This window comes from Peromyscus leucopus, chromosome 3 (genome assembly GCF_004664715.2).
Source record: "Peromyscus leucopus breed LL Stock chromosome 3, UCI_PerLeu_2.1, whole genome shotgun sequence".
NCBI classification, from domain to species: Eukaryota; Metazoa; Chordata; class Mammalia; order Rodentia; family Cricetidae; genus Peromyscus; species Peromyscus leucopus.
The window spans coordinates 149,810,084-149,826,172 of NC_051065.1; the positions used below are offsets into that span (position 1 = coordinate 149,810,084).

Consider the following 16,089-nt stretch of genomic DNA (forward strand, 5'->3'; position numbering starts at 1 on the left):
GTGGGTCTGTGCACATGCCCACAGACGCCAGAAGAGGGCATTGGAGTCCTTGGAGTGAGAGTCACAAGAGGTTGTATGACATCCAAACTTGCATCCTTAACAGCAGTATGTGCTCTTTTAAGCACTGACCCACCTCTCCAGGCACCTTTAACTATTTGAAAAACATGAACTAAACTCCTACATGATTTCAAAGGTTTCAAAGGGCCAAGAGACTAGGAGAGCAGGATAATTGGCCTTTTGGTCAAGTTTGTCCTATTCTGTTTCAACTTGGATTAAATCAAGGGAAATCTGGATGGCCCATGTCTATAGTCTAGCTACGTGGGAGGCTGAAGCAGCAAGATCTCGTGAGCTCAGGAGTTCTATGCCAGCCTGGGCAATTCGGAGGGACCCAGTCTCAAAGCAAAGCACAGAGAAGAGCTCTTAGCAAGGAGCTCTGTATTTGTCTACGTAGATTAACATCTACTCCAAAATTCTATACATCTCAAAGGCATCAAAGAGCTGTATGTTACAGAAAAAGGGAGCCCAAAGACTCCAAGTTAATTCTGTTACTGTACTAGTTATGGGAACAACAGAAGATATGTAAGCCACAAGAACGTATTGAAATCTGATTTTAATTTGTTAGGCAATATTTTGCCAGTAGTACAAGCCAAAATCAGAAAAATACACACAGGAAAGAAATCCTACACTCAAAGTAGTCAGTATAACAGAATGACATTTGTTGGTAAACATAAAATAAACTCAGGAATTATAATAAAGAATGAACATACATAAGGGCTGTGAATGCACTTGTATACAGAGCCTACATACACTGTTAGGTACTGGCCAATGCTAGGTTCTTGTGTGTCTCAGGAGTGTGGAGCTACCACGACAGCAGGTTAATGAGTTCCCTATGCAAGAAACAGTAAGAACAGGATTACTTACGTGATATCCCTTCGCTGATAGCAGCCCTGAAGCAGGCAGGCAATCAGATCACTGATAAACTCTGAGTCATCTCTGTGAAGAGCTGCCTCTAATTCCTGAGAGCGGAAAGAGAGAGAGAGAAATAGATCAGAGATCTGTGTAAATGCATTGTCCCCCCCTGAGCATCAGCAGACTATAAGCAACAGAATGAATGGTTAGTGGAAATAAATGAGTCATAAACAATGCTGCCCTTCTTCTCGTGTATACTTTCAGAAGGACAACGAGAGTTTAGCATTCTAGTTTATTTCTTCCGTTACTTCTTACTAGCCCCCATTCTCTTTTATCTACATCCTTCACATTAGAAGAAGCATACAAGCATATTTCTTTTTTATGAACTGATGCTAATTATATAATCCAAGAACTTGATGGGGGTGGGGGAGCTGGAGGTCAATGTTGAGATGTCTTTTTCAATCGCTTCTCCACCTTATTTTATGAGACAATGTCTCTCATCGAAACTGGGGATTGCTAAACCTGGATCTCCACCTCCTCAGCACTAGGGTTGGAAATTCAAACTCTGGTCCTCATTATTACATAGCAAAGCACTTTACAGAACAAATCACCTCCTTAGCCCCTTGCTTCATATTTTAATGACAATGAAGATTATAGAAACACCATACAACTGATTATAAACTAGTCTTCATTTACTTGACAGTACTATTAGATAACCCTACTGCAAAAGCTTTAAGGAACAAAGCAGCTCTAGGTGAATGTAGTATAGCTCTACCTACAAGACTGATGAAAGCAGGTTGCTGGAATAAAGTTATCCTTACATCATCTGGTGAGAAATGAGGTAACGACTTAGTAATTTGATCCTAGGCGAGGTGCATTTGTTTGCACTGAAAGTTCAGGTGGAAGCTGCACCAGACAGATAATCTTCATACAGAACTCAGAAATTAAGAGATGGGTCAATGGGCAAGAAGGAGCTGTGGGAAACATCAGTAATCTTAGTTCTCTTTTCAACCCTCCCAAACAATAATGTTTTCTGAAGAGATAGAATATGCTCTAAGTCATTTTTTGTTTTAATACAACCTAAGTTTACTTGCATTAAAACAGATTCCCAAGAGTCTGCTTACAACTGACTAGTTTACAACTACATCTATAATCCACAGAAAAATCAAACTTTTGGGCACCTTATCTCAAAAGCAAGACATGTGATTTCTGATCTCAACACCAATTATATAGCCACACAAATACACACACACTAAAGTGGACAGTCTGTTTCTACTATAGAGAAATAATCAAATTTTTATGGACTCTTAACTAACTGTTCCATTTATTTACTTAAAGTCCTGAGATCCAGGAATGCTTAAAGCTAGAAGGTAAATTACAGGTCATACACTTCAACTCTCTCAACAGATAGCTAGGCCTACCTAGTACAGCACACCTGCAGTCTCAATATTTAAGCAGAATAGAACATCCAAGCCAATATGGGTTACAATAGCGATATTATTCCCAAAACAAAAAATAACAAAATCTCAAAGAATGACTTTTCTAAGTCAGTAAATCAGTGACAGAGCCCGCCCCCAGGGGGGAGGGGCAAACAAAACTCCCTCTCCCTCATTAACAATCTTTATTTTAGAAAGGCTCAATGGGGTTGGCAAGATGGTTCACTTACTGCCCAAGCCTGGTGACCTGAATTCCATCTCTGAAGCCCACATGAAGGTTATCTCTTTACACCCACACAAAGTCATAATAATAATTTTAATTTTTTTGAAAGAAAAAAAAAAGTTGGAGGCGCTCCTGTTTAGCATCCTGACATCAATACACACTGACATTAGAGAATCAAGAACCTGTGTATGGTCAGCAAAGCCCTGGGGAGCCATTAACCCACACCAATCAGAAGCAGAGACAGAAAGTCTGCAGGGAGGAGACAAATCTCTGAAAGGCTATAGAAGACCAGGCCCCCAGGCAGCTCATCAGGTGCTGGTCTCCAACACACCTCAGTGCACTACAAGAATCACACAGCAACAAGGGACCCTTCTAGGGAATGTGTGTCCCATTAGGTTCTCCTGCCTCTGACCCTGGTGAATGCGGAGTGTCTGGCACCCTGGCTGACCTACCTAAGCACAAATGAGGCCATGACCTGTGGTAGAATATTATCTTAAGATGTGTTACTTCTGCTTATGTTGCATTTGTTTAACTCTGTGAAGCTGTGTTACTGTGCCTGTCTAAAACACCTGATGGTCTAATAAAGAACTGGCCAATAGCAAGGCAGGAGAAAGGATAGGAGGGGCTGGCAGGCAGACAGAATAAATAGAAGGAGAAATCTGGGAAGAGGGATTGAAAAGGGGGAGCCAGAGAAGGAGGAGGACATCAGAAGCCAGCCAGCTACACAACCAGCAATGGAGTAAGATTTACAGAAGTAAGAGAATGGGAAAAGCCCAGAAGCAAAAGGAAGATGGGATAAGTTAAGTTAAAGAAAGCTGGCAAGAAATAAACCAAGCTAAGGCAAGGCAATCATGAGTAATAAGCCTCGGCGTGTGAATTTACTTGGGAGCTGGGTGGCGGCTCCCCCCAAAAGTCAAAAAGACCAAAAACCAAACAACAACGACCAGCTAGCCTCTGCAGCTCTCAAGGAACACTGCTCCGGAGGAGCATCTGCTGTGGAGCCAGCATTCACTGTCCTTCCCCACCTGTGACTGTGGACATGGTAGCCTGCTGGGCACTGAACAACTTGTGCCACCCCTACCCCAAACCCAGTGAGTGAGCTAGGCCTCTAGATAGAGTATTAAGATTCATTTCCTGTGAGCAATTTCTTTTTCCCTGAGGTGTAAAGTGTGAACAATAAACTGTGCATTAAAAAAAACAAAAAACAAAACCCTGTCTGCCTCTCTGTAATGAGTGAGTCACATTCAAGACACTTGTCTTTTACAACTTTTACAAGTTTTCCCAAATGACTTCCACTTTGTGATCCTACTGCCAAAATGCCACAGCTACATTAACATATTACAGCACACTCTATGGGACTTACTACTATGTCCCCTTGCCTACCACACTGACTCAAACATAACTCAATCAAGCCCTGCTCTTCTGTGCTGGGGATGGAACCCAAGGCCTTTGTTATAGACAAGTGCTCAGCACTGAAATATATCTATATATCTCCACAGCCCTAACCCCCCATAACATAATTCTTTATAGATTCTTTGGGAATTTTACATCATGCATCCCAGTCCTGCTCACCTCCTAGTCCCTCCATATCCTCTCACAAAAGACCCCCCCTCCCAAAAAATTAATTTAAAACAAAACAAAGAAAAGAAAAACCACCTCTCTCATCTTTCTTTCCTCTCCATCATCTCTTCGTCCACTTGGTGGTAACAGAAGCCACATACAACTCATACCCTGGCTGCTGTAGGGCCATACATGGCAGCAGCCCAATCCAATCAGGTCATCATGGCCCTGGCGATAGCACAGCCCTAGGACACTAACATGACCACAGGTTTCAGCCTAGACCCCAGGATTTTGGTGGCAACATGGGTCATGGACATAACACAGACCCTGGATAAGGTACAGCCAGGGACCCAGAAATGGTCCTACACTGCAGCACTGGCTACTTGGGCCCCTTTAAGACACTTCTACAAGGCCTTTTCTCAGAGAATTCTAGATCAAGTGTTACTAAGACTAGGTTCAGTGATTCAATCCCAGCTCCCAGGAGGCAGAGACAGGCAAGTCAGAGCTACACACTGATACCCTGTCTCCTCCCACTCCCCCAAAAGCAGAGATTTTAAAAGAGCTGCTTTATCCCTCTCCAATAGGTAATGGTGAGTCCCAGCAGTTTGTACCAATAAATGAACCCAAGCCAAGACAAGACCGTGAAACCATTCTGTGTGGACTATATATTAAGAATGCTGCAGGAGAAAACAGCAACAACAGAAAGAACAGGAAAGCCATTTTAATCCTGCTGAACCAAAGAACTGGTTTGGTTAAACTTTTCCATATTAGTTTAATGGTACAGAGTCTCAGACGGGAAAATAAAAAAGTTCTGGAGATGTATTTCAGTGTGAATTTACTCTGCCCTAAAATGTGCACCCAAGCAGTTAGTAGCAAGGTACTACTGACTGCACTTAAAAAATTCACATGTTTCTGAATAGAAAGTGAAATTCTCTTTAACTCACAGTCCACTAGATCCATGCTCTAATAAAGCTCTCTGCAAAGAACTACTTGGAAATCCAGGTTATTCAAAGCTTTATTATTTGCGGTTTCAACCTAGAGCTTAAGTTTTAAAGGAGCCTCCTAAAAATCTCCACCCCAACTTTTTTTTTCTTTTCTCACTTTCTCTTCTACTCTTTTGTATCTCCCTTTCACTGTGTGCAATGAACTGTGAGCACCGAAATCTGACCTTTGCCAAGATGCTCAGGGGCAGAAGAGGAAGGGAAGGGAAAGAGCAGAAAAGGCAGCAGATCGGCAGAAAGAGGGGAACCTTGTTCCCATCGGCTCTGCAGCTTCAGAGAGTAGGTGAAGAGAGTAACAGGATTTGCCCCTCTTGCAGCTGGCGTCACAGCTCATTAGTGAAAAGTCTGATCACCACCGCCCCCATTTTCCCTGCCCTGGAGAACAAATCTTTCCACCATGCAGTGGCTACTGGGGATGAGCAAGGGACAGCCCACACTCCTGGGCGATGGAGGAAACACAAAGAGGTGCTTAGCACACATTATAGAAAAGCATTCTCAACTGTTTACTTCCAATGCCGTGCCTGCTTAACAAACACAAATTTGTGACTAGAGACTCTAATGACAGGGTATTACTAAATTCCTTTAGCGTAACCTGTCATACATTTAACCTTCTCTTAAACACTGATATTTTCTCTTGTGTGCTATGTTCCTGTTCTTTGTACAAATTTTCTTTAATCTTACTATAAGGGGTGGTAGAGAAAAAAATGTTTCTTCCATTTCCAAGTAAGAATAAAGATCCCAGATTTGCATAATTGCCAATCAATCACAATAATGCTTTGAGTTCATTAGAGGCAGAAAAGAAATAAACAAAAACACTTAGAGAATAGTTTGTTTGTTGCATTTGCTTTTTTAAGAGCTAAAATCCTTCTAGTGTGCATAGGACCAAGGACAGTGTAGGATCTGGGTCAGATTTGCTTCTGTGTGGGAGCAGAACCACTTCTGCACAAAGGGGATGCACAGCAGGCCCCTTGAAGAGCTCTCCCAGCTGCTGTCCAAGAGAGAATGCCTGGAGTGTAAGCTCAGAATGCTAGAAGAAAAAAAGCACACTGGTCTCCAGAAGGCACCTCTGACTTTGACAGCTGATGCTTTCTCACTTGGTATAAATTAATTTAATCCCAAAGGCATGTGCCATGCCAATTTAGACTGTAAAGTATAAATCAGATAGAGTGCCTACAATGCTCAGGGACCTGAAACCAGCTATAAACACTTTCAGTTGGCCAAGCAGCTTATCCTGTGTGCTTTCAAAGGCTAAAGGTTTTGTTGTAATCATTTTTTCTCAACTTCCCATGAAACAGCGAATCTAAATGCAACTCTAATAAAATACCAATTTCTCTGGAAAACATTAATTATATCAACTAACAAGCAAACCTACAATATGACTTTCTGTAAATGTGATACTTCCGAGTTGCAAAGGGAGGAGAAGGGAGGAGGAGAGCAGGGAGGAGGAGCAGGAGGTTCTTGAAGCTTCGTGGACTTTTCCTGAGACCAGAAAGCTTCCTACTTACCACATTCTAAGAGGCTAGTGCACGGGCCAGACAAGCACGGCCATGCAGGAAAGAAATCTGGAAAAACAGGTTCCTGACTAGCCATACCCAGCTTCTGCTATCAGGCACTAGGATGGGTTGTCTAGATATCATGACTGAGGTCAAGGGCTCGTGCAGCAGCTGGGTCCCACCACCCATGGGCAGGAAACACGTAAAAAAATGGCACAGCTTGTGAACAGTTTTACTTTGCCTTTTTTGTTTTTACTGTTGGTCCTTGCTGCTGGGGAAGGTATTTTTAATTAGATATTTGCATAAAATTTAAAGTTAAAGCAAAAGATTGAGAGAACTACTTTTAGAAGCTATTTCAAATGACAGCTCCAGGCCTCAGAAACATTTAGTGTTCTCTGTCCTCAACCAGGTCACTGCTGCTTGACTTGGAAACCCTCTGAGTAAGGAACCAAAAACTTTTGACTTTAGGGTGGGGAGCATTTACAGAAAGTGGTTTGGAGATGGAACCTAGGGTCTTGTGCATACTAGGAAGGCTTAACTATAGAATTGTAGCTTGGTGCTGGATAGATGGCTCAGAAGTTAATAGCAATAAGCGGCTCCCGCAGAAGGTGTTGGCTTCCCAGCATGCTGGGAAGCTCACAAGCGTGTGTGTGTGTGTGTGTGTGTGTGTGTGTGTGTGTGTGTGTGTGTGTGTATAGATACACACACACATATATACACCAATATAGATAAACACACACTATTAAAAGAAAATTACTCTTTTTAAAAAGACACTGGCTTTTGAAGGAAAGATTAATCAATTCTGAAAGGTTAACATGGACATGATTGGCAGGACCTATTATTGTTAGGAAGAGAGACAGGAAAGAAAGATGGGGGGGGGGTGTGGTGGTAATCTAATTGTACTGAAATATTATTTTGATTGTATGTTAATAAATAAAGACAATTACTAATTTTAAATACTTTACATTGGATTGGATTGTTTTATATTGTATAACTGCTTTGAGTTCTGAAAAAGCTGATTCTGTAATCACTCATTTGCTAGAAGTTATGGCCATCATGGGTATACCTGCACAAATCAAAACTGACAATGCTCCATCATATGTCTCTGTTAAAATGAAACAGTTTTTTGCTTATTACAATATAAAGCATATTACAGGCATACCACATAATCCTACAGGTCAAGCAGTTATAGAAAGATCAAACAGAACTCTAAAGGATATGCTAAATAAACAGAAATGGGTAACAAAAACCCCCAGAAATAGACTGCATAATGCTCTTCTAACTTTGAATTTTCTGAATGCCAATGAGAAAGGAACAACAGCTGCAGAGAGACATTGGATAATAGAAAAAACTACAGAATTAAATCAGCCTATATACTTTAAGGATGTGCTGACCTCAGAATGGAAACCAGGGTATGTATTACATTGGGGACGAGGTTTTGCTTTTGTTTCTACAGGAGAAGATAAGCTGTGGGTACCATCAAAATTGATAAAGGTTCGATTTGAACAAGAGAGACCTCTTAATTAGAGGAGGTGATAGTTCATCAACCAGCATGAACATCCAATTTAAACTAACTTGTATCAATAACACATGCCTTTTCATTTAATCAGATAATAACTTGTCAAAAGGAAACATCCCCAAAATTAGTCTTGGAGAAAGGTTTTTGTTTTTGTCTTTTAGGAGAATGAAGGTTAAGGAATCTGAAGAACACTGGACAAATGAGACAACTGAAGAAAAGTGACAAATCATCTATCCCAAGAAACAGAGTGAAACGGTGTATGGGTATATATTATCTAAAAAAATTTTATGTCTTCCTAAATGTTTGTTTCTGCTTTTCTCTAAAGATTTAACACTATTGGTCTTCTAACAGTCCCAGTTCAATTAAAATTTAAAGCTGACTTTGGAGTTGGAGAATGGCTCTCTCCTTCTTTAAAATCAAGCATGTTGTTAAAAGGAAAATGCAAACTCCCTGTATCATGCCAGAATAAGAGCCATCTTCTGCTATGGTACAGGACAAAAGCAAAATTAATTAAGGGACTATTCTATTACTAATCTCAACTCTTTTGATTCTATTCTGATTCTTTAAACTTTTCTCAAAGTATAAATTTTATATCAAAATTTACAAGATTAATATATATATACATTTTAAACTTTGTTAAGATATGAATGGTCACATAGAGTACTAACTAATTCTAGAAAAAAGGCTAGCTGCATATATATGTTTTTGTGTTCGAGTCTCTTATCAGTTTTCTGCAGGAAATCACGGCCAGGCCTAACATCAACTGAAGTCTCCAGAAAGAAGATGGGGCCCCACAACAACAACAATTCCACGTGGACAATAATAATATCATTAAGCTGACAAACATCATCCACAGATCAGCTTTGAACTACAAGGTGCTCAGAGCAATTTTGAGATGACTAGCTGAGATGATCCAGTCTCAAAGACTACTTGAATAAGGACTTGAGATAAACCCTGAACTTTGGCATTATACACAGACTGGATAATGAAGGATATAGTTACCTCTCCTAGAATTTGACAATTAACCTAAAATTTTTCTTTCAGGATAAAGAAAACTTCGCCCATACCCAGCAGGAAGCAATTTTAAGAATACGACGCCCACATTCCCAAAGAGGTGGTGTGGGGCGGGTGGTTTTTTGGTCTTTTTAATGGGTTTTGGGTCTGGGATAATTTTCAGTGTTTAGGGGGGTTGGTTACAAGTTATTGTCAAGGGTTAGGAAAAAGGCTAAGCAAAGGAGATTAGATTTAAGGTTCTTGTTTAAAAAAAAAAAGAAAGAAAGAAAAGAAAAAGATAATTACTAGTCTTAAATACTTACATTATTACCAACTATCAGGATATAAAGAAATGAAAGATAGTAGTTAGACATTACAATAGAAATTACAGTCATATTAGATATGTTTTAAAAATTGAGCAGATATATTTTAGACAGGTCATCTTCAAACCCTTCAGAGATCTACCGAATATGGCATTTAAAATATTTTAATAACTTAGAAATTTTTCTTTTTTGAGACATGTCGGCTCCTGGCAGTACCAATCTACTTCAGAGAAAATATGGGCATTGAAGAAACTGCATATGGAGTTAATTTTCATTGTGGCAAAAGTTAGCCACTGGACAACAAAGTATCCTCGAATCAACAGGACAAAATGGACAGACAGATCACAAAACAAGGGACTACTGATTGTTGCCAAAACAAGTGTGGTTATGGCTTTATCAAAAGGCATCTTCTGAGGCCAGGACAATATGGCCCCATCCCTGAAGTGGCCTTCACATCCGGAAAAGGTACAGTGCCCTTTTCTTCGAAGGCAGCTTAACAGGCAGAGGGCCGATGGATTCTGTTGTACAATGGAACAGCAGCTGAAAGCTCATGCCTCTCAAAAGTAGACTGGCATTTAATAGAGGGATGTGGAGAAGAAGGGGATGCCGAGATGAAGCCATATATACACAGCCAAGAAGAATGGACAGCTGAATTAAAAAACTGTCAACAATTTCCAGAATTTAAAATCCTGAATCATGACAGGACACTAGTGGAATTCAGGTGTTTCTGGCACGTGGACTGCTCTCACCCAATGTGAGGTTGAACTGTTGACCTTGTGTACATCCTACTTCACAAATGAGTCTGTCAGATACACTAAGCCTAGAGGCTGAAGATGATGCCCCAACACTGCGGAGAAACCTCAGGTGACTGCCCAGGCAGCTGGCTGTTTCTGTCAACTCACAAAATTTTTTGGAAGTTGCTTGCATGCACTTCCTGTTTTTATTTTTGTTAGCTAATATTATTCCCTTCTTGGGTCTCTGAGGGAGTTGAAGATTAGTTAGTTATGGTTGAAGATTAGTTAGTTATAGCTGAAAATTAATTAGGATAGAAAGTACATTAGATACATCTTGGAATTACCAAAATAGGATAGATAATGGAATTATTTTCTCTGATTTGTCAAATACCTGTTTAGGTATTTATTACTTGTATATATTGTATATAGTTATTGTACTTTTGTATATAGTTTTTCTTTTGTTAGTTATAACCTTTTGCTTTTTTTCTTTTTATTAAAATAGAAAAGGGGAAATGTGGTGGTAATCTAATTGTACTGAAATATTATTTTGATTGTATGTTAATAAATAAAGTTGTCTGGGGGTCAGAGCTATTAGAGCCATAGCAAAGAGTGTGTGCAGCAGAGTGCGGGTGGTGGCACACGCCTTTAATCCCATAAGATCTCTGTGTGTTCAGGGATACAGTCAGCATTGGAGACATATGCCTTTAAGACCTAGGGGCTGTACATTCAGACAGTGACGAGGCAGTCATGTGTTTGGGTTTACAACCAATGAGAAGGCAGAACGACATACTATAAAAAAACGAACCGACAGGAAGTAGGTCTCTTCTCGCGAAGCTGGGACAGCAGGAGGAAGGGTGAGATTTTAGCTCTGAGCTCTGACCTCTCTGCTTTCTCTTTTACATTGTTTCTGTGTTTCTTATTTAATAAGACAGTTGGTTACATCTATGGGGGGGGGGCTGGGAAACCAACACCTTCTGCGGGAGCCGCTTACTGCTATTAACTTCTGAGCCATCTATCCAGCACCAAGCTACAGAGTCAAGATCTAGTGGGGGGGGGGCGCTGAAAGGATGAGAGTGGAAGTAGCAAACATGAGATGAAAGGGATATGTCTCAGAAGCAGAATCAACAGCATATTATAATGTGTAGGTAGGGGAAAAAAAAGAAGTTACATTTTTACATAAGTTGTAATCTTAATCAACAAATAAATAAGGGCTAGAAGTGGTTCAGTGGGTAAGAGTGCTTCCTCCACACTTTTGATCTGCACCCATGTCAACAGCTGGGTGCCATTTTGGCCACACAACTTGTAACCCCAGTGGATTTTGGGGTGGGGTACATAAAGACTGATGGTATTCAATGGCTTCCAGAGATGCTGCCTTAGAGGGAAAGATGGAGAGTGATGAAGGCCTGATGCCCTCTTCTGGCCTCCTACCACCTATGTGGCAAGGGATCCCGGAGACAGGCAATAAGTATTTTTAATTCTGAGTGACAAGAGCCCCAAACAGAGGGACAGTCAGAATGTGGCTGTGGATATGAACAAAGGCTCATGAAAATTCTCACAAGTCAGCAAGTAGACTTCAACAAGGCACTCAGTGAAAATTATATGCAACTTCTAAGAATGAAATGTTCAAGTTTTTTGGGGTTCTTTTTTGTTTTGTTTTGTTTTTTCAAGACAGGGTTTCTCTATGTTGTTTTGGTGCCTGTCCTAGATCACACTCTGTAGCCCAGGCTGGCCTCAAACTCAGAGATTGGCCTGGCTCTGCCTCCCCAGCGCTGGAATTAAAGGCATGCGCCACCACAGCCCGGCTCAAGTTTTTTTTTTTTTAATTAGTAATAGCCTACACATAAATACTTGATACTGACTACTGCCTCCACAAAGCAAGTGATAACATATGTTCCTCAAGCTAAATGAAAGAAACTAGCCACTGGGAAGCAGTATTTCTAAAAGACTAATGAATGATTAAGAGCCTCAACAAAAACCAGAAATAAAATGAAAAGATACAACATACTAAGAAAGCAGGTATGACTACAACCATGAGGAGGCAGTGAGCAGAGCGGAGCCTTGAGAAGTCAAGGCCTACTGGAAAGAAATGAACTAGGCCATTGCAGGCATGCTCATGAAGAGGATATTGAAACCTCGCCCCCTTCTTGATTCTCCTTGCTTCCCAGCTGCTGTGTGATACAGTTCCCAAATAGGTGTCCCTGATGTGATTTATCAGGATACCACAAGCTCAGAGAGACACGGTCAGATGACAATAGCTTTAAGCCATTTGGCCATAAGCCTTCTCGTCCTCTTAAGCTGAGCTATCTTAGAATCTTACGGAGATAGAACAGTAGACTTAATTACCCTATAGTATGAGTTCTCTTTGGAAAAGATTATCAGAATCCAAAGGGGATAGGCTTCATGCTATCAATACTGCAAAATCTCAAGATAAAAACTTGCTAGTGTTCACCCAACCTTGCCCTTGGGGAGAGACACTGATGATACTTTGTTGTGGGGGACAAATATTTCATCAGCCCTGGGACAAATTATTCCCCTCAGATTAGGTTAGCTAGTAGATCTTGGTGTTAAGAACATTAAGTCCATGAAAGTTGACCTACCTAATTTTAAAAACACAAAATGTCATTCTGACACTTGAGGTCTATGCACACTGCTAAGATTTTCAACCTACAAAGCTGAGGGCTAGATTTAGTCATCTGAAATCAAGCATAACAAGACAAGACGCTAGAATAGGAATTTTGAGGCATTTTGGGGGGAACACACAGCAAACAAACAGGTATGATTTGTTGGGAAAAGGATAAAGAAGAAAGAAAAGGACACAAAGGGTTCCTCAACTTCAAGTCCAGGTTCCAAAGTCAGTATTATCACTTACCAAGCATTCAATGAAAGCTATCATTTCCCCCAATTTTTTTGGCTTCTCAGCCACATTCAATGAAGATGATGCCTTGGGTCACACATTAAATACACAAACACTAAGAAAGCTGATAAACAGGAGTTTACTACCCTAAAACATTTTTTAGCCTGTTTATTTATTTACGAGACAGGGTCTCATTATGTAGCCCTGGCTAGCCTGGAACTCACTCTGTAGACCAGGTTGAACTTTCTACTATACTAGCCTTTACCTCCTGAGTGCTGGGATCAATGGAGTGTGGGTAGCTGAAGTTTTCCTTTGTCCCACCCGGTCCGCTGCTCAGACCCAAGTAAACACAAGTAAAAAACGGCTCGGCCATTAGCTCAGGCTTACAACTGACTAGCACTTACACTTAAACTCAGCCCATTTCTGTTAATCTATATGTTGCCAAGTTCTCAGTGGCTTTACCTCTGTGCCATTACATGCTGCTCCCCGGACAGTGAGCTGGTGTCTCCTGACTCAGCCTTCCTCTTCCCAGAATTCTCCTTGTCTGCTTATCCCACCTATACTTCCTGCCTGGCTACTGGCCAGTCAGCATTTTATTAAACCAATGCACAAAAGCATTATCCCACAACAGTGTAGCACCACATCAAACTCACTTACCAAATCTCTTACCAAAGAGAAAATAGATTACATTCAGAGCATATCACAACCATCAACAGTAATGATCTGACTTCCTATTAAGAAAACTTGACCCAACTCTACCCCAGTTGCCAGCCAGCAGGGAAAAATCCTGCAGGAAGGCCCCTGCCACCAAAACTCCCCATCGGACCCTGTAATCTACACGCCCTGCCCCAATACCCATCAGCCTGAGACCCCAGTAACTTCCTGAGGCAAAGAAACCAAACCGCCAGCCCTCATTGGACCAACAGCCCTCCCTGTCTGTGCAGCAGCTGCTCTGTAATGCCAGCTCCATCTCTCTTTGCCAAGCTCCAGCGGAAGGAGGGGCGAGATAAGTTAGGAGGTGCCCATACTATGGCTCATGGAAAGCAGACTGCCTCAAATCCACCCAGCAAACAACTGGCTGCAAAAGCTGCTCGCAAGAGTGCGCCCTCTACTGGACAGTGAAGAAACCTCATCTTTTCAGGACTGGTGGCATTTCGTGAAATCAGACACAATCAGAAATCCACTGGGGGGGGCGGTAAAAAAAAAAAAAAAAAAAGAAAGAAAGAAATCCACTGAACTTCTGATTCCCAAGCTTCCCTTCCAGAGTCTGGTGCAGGAAGCTGCTCAGGACTTCAAAACAGATCTGCGCTTCCAGAGTGCAGCCATTGGTGTTTTTACTGGAGGCAAGTGAGGCCTATCTTCTTGTCCTTTTTGAAGATACCAACGTGAATAATATCCATGCCAAATGTGTAACAACTATGCCAAAAGATAATCAGCTAGCATGCCACATACATGGAGAACGTGCTTAAGAGGATCAGCCACTACTGAATGTACCGGGCTCTGCAGACTCCCCATGGAGGACCCTGCCCTGTTGGAGGAGGGAATGGGAGTGGGGTAGGGGGCGGGGAGGCAGGAGAGGGCGATCTGTGATTGGTATGTCAAATGAATTTAAAAAATGCCTTAATAAAACAGAGACAAATAAATAAAATAAAATAAAATAAAAAGAAAGAAAACTCTTCAGCTACAAATGAGACAACCCCCACTTAAGGATCAGGGACTATAAAGATTCTAAGAGCCTGCCAGGCGGTTGTGGCTCCTGCCTTTAATCCCAGCATTTGGGATGCAGAGGCAGGCAAATTTGAGTTCGAGGCCAGCCTGGTCTACAGAGTGAGTTCCAGGACAGCCAGGGCTACACAGAAATCCTGTCTCCAACCCCCGCCCCAAATAATATAAGAGCCTCTCACAAACAAACAAACAAACAAGAAGAGCCAAGGGGGTGGGGTGGGGCAGAGCGGCATGGGGGTGAGAGACCAAAGCAAAGTGGTGTCTTTGGGACATGAATTCACAGCAGCTGTGGTTAACTCCTCACAAGCCCCCACCCCATCTGAGAAGCAACTGGCAGTGGATGGCTTCTGGAGCAGAAAGTAGTTTCTTAAGTGTGTGGCCCCTGGTAGGCTGCCCACACTCCGGGGGTAGCCACACAACTGGGGGTGTACAGGCACCACAAACTGGACTTGGCGTGGGTTATGAATGCAAACTTCAAAAAGGACATAAGATAGGAGTGGGCGGAGTGAGAAGTGAATCTGGAAGGAGTAGGAAGGGTGGTGGTGAGTATGATCAAAATACATAAGTGAAATTCTCAAAGAATTAATGAAATATTAAGTGGAGGAGGGGGACATCGTGGCACACACTTTTAACACCAGTACTTGAAAGGCCAGCATGATCTACAGAGCCAGTTCCAGGACAACCAAGGCTACACAGAGAAATCCCCCCACCCCGGGGGGAAAAAAAAAAACAAAAACAAGAAAGAGAGTAACTTTGGTGTCAGCACAGGGAGGCTTTAAGAGAATCTCTCTGAACTTAAGCCTCTCCTCGTTGCTTTTGATTTGCCTGTAGAAAATCCATTTTCTAACTGGCCCAATGTTGTTTTGAAGCATTCGCATTTACACAGTTTGCTGGGAGTGGCACTTTCCCAGTAAGGAGTTCAACCTGTCTCCCACTGCAGACTCTTGAGCAGGAAGGAATTCACTTAGCATGCATGGAAAGGTGAGCACAAAGTTCTAAAGCAAGCTAATGATTATCCCAGAGAGTACAGGGGAGTGTAGCCGGAAGTTACTCTGGTGCCAACGAATCTCTCCCATGCGCTGTCCCACAGCAGCTTATAAAATAATCACTCAGAGGCTGATATTAATTACAAACTGTATGCCCTACGGCTTTAAGCTTCTTGCTAGCTAGCTCTTTCACCTTAACTCAACTCATTCCTATTAGTCTATATATGTTGCCACGTAGCCGTGGCATTACCGGTCTACTGGCATCTTGCTGCTCCTTCTGTGGCAGACTGCATCCCCCACCCCATCCCCTTTCTTCTTCCTGTCTCTCTCTCG

At 41.8% G+C, this 16,089-nt stretch overlaps 1 protein-coding gene across 4 annotated transcripts in view; it reads right to left on the minus strand.

Moving 5' to 3' along the window:
* Positions 1 to 16,089, minus strand: part of LOC114700741 (cat eye syndrome critical region protein 2 homolog) — a 120,035-nt gene that overhangs the window by 52,518 nt on the left and 51,428 nt on the right. For all 4 annotated transcript variants that reach the window (XM_028880443.2, XM_028880442.2, XM_028880441.2 and 1 more), the window contains exon 2: positions 922 to 1,016. In XM_028880443.2, the coding sequence (XP_028736276.1) occupies positions 922 to 1,016 (95 nt within the window). The remainder of the gene's footprint in view (positions 1 to 921; positions 1,017 to 16,089) is intronic.